The sequence below is a fragment of the Garra rufa genome, chromosome 22 (assembly GCF_049309525.1).
Source record: "Garra rufa chromosome 22, GarRuf1.0, whole genome shotgun sequence".
NCBI classification, from domain to species: domain Eukaryota; kingdom Metazoa; phylum Chordata; class Actinopteri; order Cypriniformes; family Cyprinidae; genus Garra; species Garra rufa.
In genome coordinates this window covers 16,125,973-16,134,589 of record NC_133382.1, presented here as the reverse complement: position 1 = coordinate 16,134,589, position 8,617 = coordinate 16,125,973, and the positions used below count along the sequence as shown (strand labels likewise).

The following is an 8,617-nucleotide window of genomic DNA, read 5'->3' as shown; positions in this document are numbered from 1 at the left end:
GTTCAGCCCAGCCTTCTAGAATCTCCGCTGGTTCAGCCCAGCCTTCCAGAATCTCCGCTGGTTCAGCCCAGCCTTCCAGAGCCTCCGCTGGTTCCGCCCGGCCTTCCAGAGCCTCCGCTGGTTCCGCCCAGCCTTCTAGAGCCTCCGCTGGTTCCATCCAGTCGTCCTGAGATTCCTGTCTGCCCGGTTCTGGTCACGGAGCTCATGCATGGACTGTTCCCACCCACCCTCCCTGCTGCTCCAGTCCCGCCACCTCTGTCTCCTGACAGTCCCTCTGCTCACCCACATCCCACCTTCGGTGCAGAGGACTTGCCGTGGGACTGCCAGTCTCCATCGGTGTCCAGACTGAAGGATCCCTCACCATCACCTCCAGTCTCAGAGTCCTGGACTCCACCTCGGCCCTCCGACCCTGCGGCTCCACCCCGGCTCTGTGCTCCCTCGTCTCCGTTGTCGGCCGTCGGCCCATCAGCTCCTCCGGGCTCCATCGTCTCTCCGGCTCCGCCCCGGTCAGTCGTCGCCCCACCTTCGCCTCTGGACTCTACTCCGCCGGCTGCGCCTCGTCACTCCGTCCTGCCGGCTCTGTGGACCTCCTCCCTCCCGTTGGCACAGCCTCGATCCTCTGTCACTCCGGCTCCGCTGCGTACCTCTGGACCTCCATCTCCGCCGGGGTCGCCAGAGCCTTGGGTTCCGCCTTGGCCCTCCGGATCCTCTGTGTCGCCCAGGACCATCGACTCTCCGGTTCCGCCTCGGGCTCCACCGGCTCCACCTCCGTCGGTCGGCCCCATGGAGGAGCCAACCCTTCCTCCACCATGGCTTCTCCCTCCGTCGGCTCCGCCTCAGTCCATAGCTCCATTACCCCCACATGGACCTGGCCCTCCATCCCTCTTCCTGTTCCGCCTCCGCTCCACCACCCTCCGGTTTCATTAGGTGGTTAGAGCGTCTGGAATTGATAATTTATTCATATTTTATCTATATAGGTATTTATCACACTTAGTACATATTCTTAAAATATTGCAATCAGACACAGATAGTGAGTTGTTGACCCAGACTGATTCAGTTCAGTTTCTAAATAAATAGTTCAAACTGTGAATAGATTCATGATAGTACAGATTAAAGATTACATGTTCACATAGAAGAAAAACAGCGCAAATGGAATTAAAATTCTTTTAACTTAAATCTTTCCAATGACCCTATTCATTCTCAGAAGCCATTCAGTCTGAAAACCACAGTTGCATCCCTGAGGCTGAAGGTGTGATGGAAATGCTCACAAAATCCAAGGATCTGAGCTCATCTCATTGGTGGGCATTGGTAAGGCTTGGTGAGGAGTCTCTTGTGCACCCAGCGCTCGTTTATTCTCTCACAGATAAAGAGAAGCAGTGCTCTGAAAGTTTTTTATGTTCCACATGACCAGTCCCAGGATCAGTCATTTGTCTCAGACAGGAAGTTAGTGTTACAGGAGCGAACACTCAGGGGGAAAACAGTGGGAGATAAAAGTCTACCTCATACATACATATTCATGTCAGTCGTGGATGAGGGTTGAGAAATTGAATCTCATTGCAGTGACTCACCATGTGACAGGCACTAGATCTGCAGACTCAACGTGTTCATAAGGCTTTCAGTAATCATGCCCTTAGACCAAGCAGCGGACTGGTGGGTGCAATGGCCTATCATCTCCATGAACCAGAAAAACTACAACATGGATGAGCAGAATAACTCAATCAGGCATGAATGTATAGAATAAACAGCAGCACTGCACACAGCCTCTGCAGAAATACCCATAAGAGATCAATGTCCTACATGACAGATTGCATCACTGATTGTTTTGTGCATTTCATTGTGTTCTGGTTTAACCAGTATGAATGAAAAGCTACTGCTGTAATTAAGCCAGAGATGTTCTGGTCTCTTTGGTTGATGTTTCAGCATGCTCTCATGAGGATAACACCATGGTCAACAAGACAAAGCATGTAATTAAAGCTTGGAAAAACTAATAGCTTTATCGGTTAATTGGTAGCACCTGTGTTATTAACTCTTGAGACTTTTAAAGGGATAGTTTTTTTTTTTTTGGACAATGAATGTCAGTGAGAATCTATCTGTCTATCCATCTATCCACTATGTGTCGGTATATCTATTTATCTGTCTGTTTGTCTATGAAACAAAAAAAGACAGAAAACAAGCCTTAAATGTAAAGACGTGTGCGTAGGATAAGCAAAACTGCATTGTAATTCAGATGCAACCATGTGAAAGAAGCAATGTGATGGGAGTCAGTCACACAGATGCAATGTCAGGTCAGTAGATAGTATACAGTAGATTAAATATTTATACTTTCTCAGTTTATTCAAGGGATGGCCCTAAAAATTTCTAAAGTTAAATGTGTGAGTACTACTTTGCATACTTGAAAGATGAAAGAACAGCTTGAGAGAACAACGGATATAATCAAAAGCTTGTTTCATTCTCATTGCATACAAAGAAAACCAAAAACTTCTAACTGTGAATTTAACCATAGAGTACTCAGCTGGAAAAAAAAAAAAAACAGCTAAAACCAGCCTAGGCTGGTTGGCTAGTCTTAGCTGATTTAAGCTGGAAGTAGCTGGTTTTAGCTGGTCTCCCAACCTGCTGGTCAGGCTGTGAAACCACCAGCTAAAACCAGCCTGATCAGCCTGGCCAGGCTGGAAAAGTGGCCAAAACCCTATAAAACCAGCCTGCTGGCCAGCTATGATTAGCTAAAACCAGCCAACAGGCCTAGACTGGTTTTAGCTGTTTTTTTCACCAGGGAATCCTAAGTAAATGATGAATAACTTAAAATACTATTAAATGAACCGTCAACAATGAGATCAGTTTAGTGTATCTTTAATAAATGTCATATGTATACAAAGACACTACACAAAAATAGTATTTACATTACAGTTTTAAAGTCAGCTTATCTGCCATGTGGTGACATACCCTAAAGTAAAAGCACTGTAAACAAAATGAATTGCATTTTACACTCATACAGTAGATTAGAACAAGTAGCAATACTGAAATATGAAAAGAAAAAGATAAGCCCTTGAATCTGATTAGTTTCTCAGTATCCAGTATAGATCCGAATTAGCATTTTCCAACTTCAAATTAATCATAACCTCATAACAATCAGACTTATCTCAGGCTCAGTTCATTAATCACAGTCAATACCATTTCTCAACCTCATTTCTCCCTTAATTTAAATTAGGTTGTGCGCTTAATTTGGAGATTTCAGCGAGTGCATCTTATTTGTGAATATGCTGTGGTTTTTGGTCCTAGTCATTGCTTTTATGTGTATATGAAACTAACCTAACTTAGACTAATATTCATGCACTGATTTATAAATGAATCATTTATCGATTAAGGACGCAACTAATTAAACATCATTTATTTATTAAGATTACCCTGTTATCTAAACACTCTAGTGTTAATTCACTCTAAAATATGAAAATATAACGGCAATACTCTCTTCTTACTGGTGTTTCACTGTTTCTCAATTTCATCTCTGTTCTGGCTCAAACTTTTCTGAACAGTTTTGTTTTGTAGCACATATTTGTCTCTTTTTTATGTTTTAACATTCCACATTTTAAGTCACTTTGGAATAAAAGCATCTGCTAAACGAATACAGGTAAATCTATCACTTTTTTGCCTTATATTGATATAATCTGATATTTTAAATAAATAAATAAAAATATATATATGTATAGTCGTCACTGGATTTGCTTAATGTATAATGTGATTGAGTAACCTGGCATACATGACAATACTGTACGTCCTATATTTAGAGCCAGATAAGCCATATACATTAAGTTTTCTGTAGAATAATATTGTTTTTTTTCTCGCCAGTTAAAGCCATGGAAAAATGCAAGGCTGAGACCCCAGCAAACAAATGCAATCGACCACCCGCTCTTCTAATACTTTGTGCCTGTATGCCGAGCAGACCGGTGCTGATTCGGTTAACTAGGTCACTCGCACCCTCGATCTTAATTCGCAGAGCAGAACTTTGATTTCTGGCAGCTCAACAAGGCCCCCACAGAAACAGGCTCATTCAATCGCTGGCTGTTTCCAGGCACCTGTTCAGAGGTGAATGTGTGCAGCTGAGGATTGGATTAGCTGACTTATTCTTGCTCAAAGTGCCTGAATCAAATCAATCAGAGCCCTTTCCTTCCCTGCTCCTCATCTGGGACTTCCACAGAGTTGCAGGAGATGAAAGACTTGCTGCCTGTTCTCTGGCTATTTCTAACAAAACACCACAACACCTTTTGATGGACCTCAGAATTTGGTGAGAGTGTGTTATATGGGGATATTTAAACACTTTCCAGTGTACAGTTATATTCTATATGTTATTTATTCTCATGCTTCTCTTTATTTCAGCATTAATGCATGATAGAAAAAAGGAAATGAATGAAAAGGTACTGTAAGTTCTGGAACTGCTTACTGCTCATGCAAACTACAAACAGTTGAGGTCAAAAGTTTAAATCCCCCTTTCAGAATCTGCAAAATGTTCATTATTTTACCAAAATAAGAGGAATCAAACAAAATGCATGTTATTGTTTATTTAGTGCTGACCTAAATAAGATATTTCACATAAAATATAGTCCACAAGAAAAAATAATAGCTGAATTTTAAAAAAGTTTACATACCCTTGATTCTTAATACTGTGTTGTTACCTGAATGATCCACAGCTGAGTTTTTGTTTGTTCAAGAATCCCTTGTCTGTCCTGAACAGTTAAACAGCCCAGTGTTCTTCAGAAAAATCCTTCAGGTCCTACAAATTCTTTGGTTTTCCACCATTTTTGTGCATTTGACCCTTTTCCAACAATGACTGTATGATTTTAAGATCCATCTTTTTACACTGAGGACAACTGAAGGACTCATATGCAACTATTACAGAATGTTCAAATGCTCACTTATGCTCCAGAAGGAAAACAATGCATTAAGAGCCAGGGGGTGGTTCAAATACACAAAAATGCTGGAAAACCAAAGAATTTGTGGGACTTGAAAGATTTTTCTGAAGAACAGCGGGCAGTTTAACTGTACAGGACACACAAGGGGTTCAAGAACAACTATCACTAAAAAAAAACATAGCTGTGGATCATTCAGGTAACAACACAGTATTAAGAATAACTTTTGACTGGGTATTTTTTATAAATTCAACTATTATTTTTTCTTGTGGACTATATGTAAACATATTTTATGTGAAATATCTTATTCAGGTCAATACTAAAATACAGCATTTTGCATTTTGTATGATCCCTCTTATTTTGGTAATATAATTAACATTTTGCAGATTCTGGAAGGGGATGTAAACTTTTGGCCTCAACTGTACAACAGACTAAGCATGGAGTAGACAGCCATTTTAATAGGCAGTGAGGCTGACAGGATCCGTCCTAGACTAGAGTTATTCCACATGATCTGGTTCCCCTGCAATCAGCTGGAAGTGCAGGAGCAGGTCAAGTTCTTTGGGTTGATATTTCCAGGTTTACGCATTGCTGAATTAACTCAATTGGATACAACAAAGTTCATCGACCTGTTTACGAAAACCTCACAATGCAACATCCTGTTAGCATCAAAGACAGCAATGGAAGGGAAAAAAATAAAGATGAAGAGAATGAGGAAAGAAAAAGCTTATTTTATTCCAGTTTAAATACATCTTCATCTCCAGAACTACCACTTCATTAGATAATGATGTAGCAACAGAAACATTTTCCTCTCAAACACACTATTGAATAAAACAGAAAATAAATTAATATAATGCTGAACACAATAACTTTAACCAGCTACTTCTTGGCACAATGTACTGTATAATTTGCATACATATACTGGCAATGGTATAAATATACTTTTATGGTCTTTTTCATCATAAGTCGCATCTGTTTGGGGGAAAATAAAATAAATAATAAATAAAATGTACCTTCCGCACGACACATTTGTAAAAGTGCAAAAAACCTTACAGTACATGTGGCAGCAGATACACCTACTGATGACATTTTGACAAATATTTCAACATGCTCATATGCGTTTGAGAGTACACGTAAAAAAAGTAATGCCGAATGTACGCAAAAAGAGACCAAACACGTTTTTCCAAAGACACGAGTTGTGCCCAAGCTTCCATGTTCTTTAACAGTGTTGCTCATGGCATGGCAATGCTACCTTCGCAAGAAAGATTCAGTACATGTGACCACTGGTGCTAATACTCTTCGGACAAGCATCAGTTGTTTAGTTGCTTGACCGAGGTGCTTTATAATGACAAAGCAAAAGGCACAGCCTCAGTCTTTTATCAAATCCATATCATTTTTCTGTATATTATTTCAGATAAGAGCATCACCCTATGTTTCATACTCCTTGCCAGCCCTTTAATATCTGGGATCGATAATGCAGTATGTTTCATTTCTGTAATGTCTCATCTCTCGCACTTTCGTGCACGTTTATTAGATCTTATTGCTATTGATCTGAAACTTTTCGTGTGCCAGTTCTTTACATCAGTTTCCTTTTCCCTTTTCATTGACGGAACACAAACACATCATTGTTACAGTGGATATAAATAGTGGTGAACATTTCCAAGTCTCCCTGGCCTCACTGTCAGCTGATGTTATTGTGAGGACGTGACATGCTCACCCCTGTTGTGTCTCCAGTCCACTAGGGGCAGTGTGGAGAGTCATTTCATGACGAAAATCACTTTTGGCTCTCTGCTGCTTGCTTTGTAATGTTTTCAGCTTCTTACACAGTCACCTCTGTCTTACTGTTGGTTACAAAGTAGGGTTGCGTGGGTAGGTAATGATGACTGCGGGCAGTGTGTAGCTCATTAACCTGCTCCACCGTGCACATCTTCCTTGGGCCGTAGGTTTTGCGTCGACCCGCAGTCTCTGCGGCCTCCCAGCTCCTCAGCATACCGGGGTTTGCGATGGTGTTGGAGCTGTAGGTCATTGCAGGATGGGTCACGGTGGGTTTAATGCTCTTGGGCTTCTTTCCATTTTGCTTGAGGCACGGGATCTCTGTGACGTAGGAAGCCGTGGGCTCCACGTGCTCCATTCTGACGGGATGAAGCGGCAGGCTTCCCTTAGCCGCCAATTCGACCAAGTGGCGGTGTTGCTTGTTGAGAAAATCACCGTTGGCTTTGGCGGCTGATGGCAAGATAGAGAGAAAGAGTAAGAGGTTGTTTCAGATAAAAGATGTTGATATATGTGACCCTGGACCACAAAACCAGTCTTAAGTAGCACAGGTATGTTTGTAGCAATAGCCAAAAATACATTGTATGGGTCAAAATTATTGATTTTTCTTTTATGCCAAAAATCATTAGGAAATTAAGTAAAGATCATGTTCCATGAAGATTTTTTGTAAAATTCCTACTATAAATATATCAAAATGTAATTTTTGATTAGTAATTTGCATTGTTAAGAACTTAATTTGGACAACTTTAAAGGTGATTTTCTCAGTATTTTGATTTTTTTTGCACCCTCAGATTGCAGATATTCAAATAGATGTATCTCAGACAAATATTGTCCTATCTTAACAAACCATATATCAATAGAAAGCTTATTTATTGAACTTTCATGTGATGTATACATCTCAGTTTTGTAAAATTTAACCTTATGACTGGTTTTGTGGTCCAGGGTCACATATACTGTATGCAGGCAAAAAATACATTAATTGAAAGGATGCTGCAAAGCAGGTACTGAGTAAGAAGTAATATAGAAGCCATTATTCCTAATTTAAAAATTAAATGTGAGATCAGAATTTTCTGTGTTTAAGTGTTAAAATCGAGTCCCCAGTGTTCTACCAACCCAGAAAACATAAAAAGGACAACCCAGTAACTTGTTTTGGTAAGCCATTGTCTGCAAGCATGTGAAAAAACTAGCACAATTTTATTATAATATCCCCCCCCCCCCTTAATCTGCACGTTTCCACCCACTGCGCCATAATTTTGTTTTCGCAAGCGACAATGATGTACCAGTTCTAATGCCATGGCTAAATTTTAAGCAAAGCTCAACTGTTAACTGTTCTGTCATTGGCTACACAGGCGAGCACAGAACACTATTTAGAGTCCCAACCTCAGAGAAGACAAGAGAGCAGTGGATTTATTTATTTATTTATTGTATATTACGCTGCTGCCATACAGATCTAATATAAACATGTGATTTCTTTCCCAGCTGTTTACCTCCACAGACATAACCAACTGTTTTTGTAACTCCTGTGTGTTTTAACATAAACGTTGTGTATTTTACAGTTTAAGAGCAATAAGACATGAAAGAGAATGTAGTTTTGTACTCACATTTCGTGTGACAGCAGCTTTCTGTGCGTGTGTTTCAGATGTGTGCGTTTAGAAAAACGTATATCAAAAGTTTCAACTAATATGGCTTTAAAATGCATTATCTCAGCACAATAGACATGCTAATCAACAAATTTGGCAGAGTATCTGATATAGGAGCTGTAAAGGCAGCAGCGTGTTTCTGCTTCCACTCGAAATAGGTATTTCCAGAATGATATAGTAAATGATCTGTGGGGTATTTTGAGCTGAAACTTCTCAGACACATTCTGGGGACACCTGAGACTTATATTACATATTGTAAAAAAATTTAACAGGACAAAAATTTGGTATTTTTGGCTGCAAAAAAACTAT

The 8,617-nt window shown here is 40.3% G+C and overlaps 1 protein-coding gene across 1 annotated transcript in view; it reads right to left on the bottom strand.

Moving 5' to 3' along the window:
- Positions 1–2,851: 2,851 nt before the first annotated feature.
- Positions 2,852–8,617, bottom strand: part of shisa9a (shisa family member 9a) — a 54,565-nt gene continuing 48,799 nt past the window's right edge. Inside the window, exon 4 of the mRNA XM_073828342.1 lies at positions 2,852–7,121. Coding sequence (XP_073684443.1) covers positions 6,718–7,121 — 404 coding nt within the window. The 3' untranslated portion in view covers positions 2,852–6,717. The remainder of the gene's footprint in view (positions 7,122–8,617) is intronic.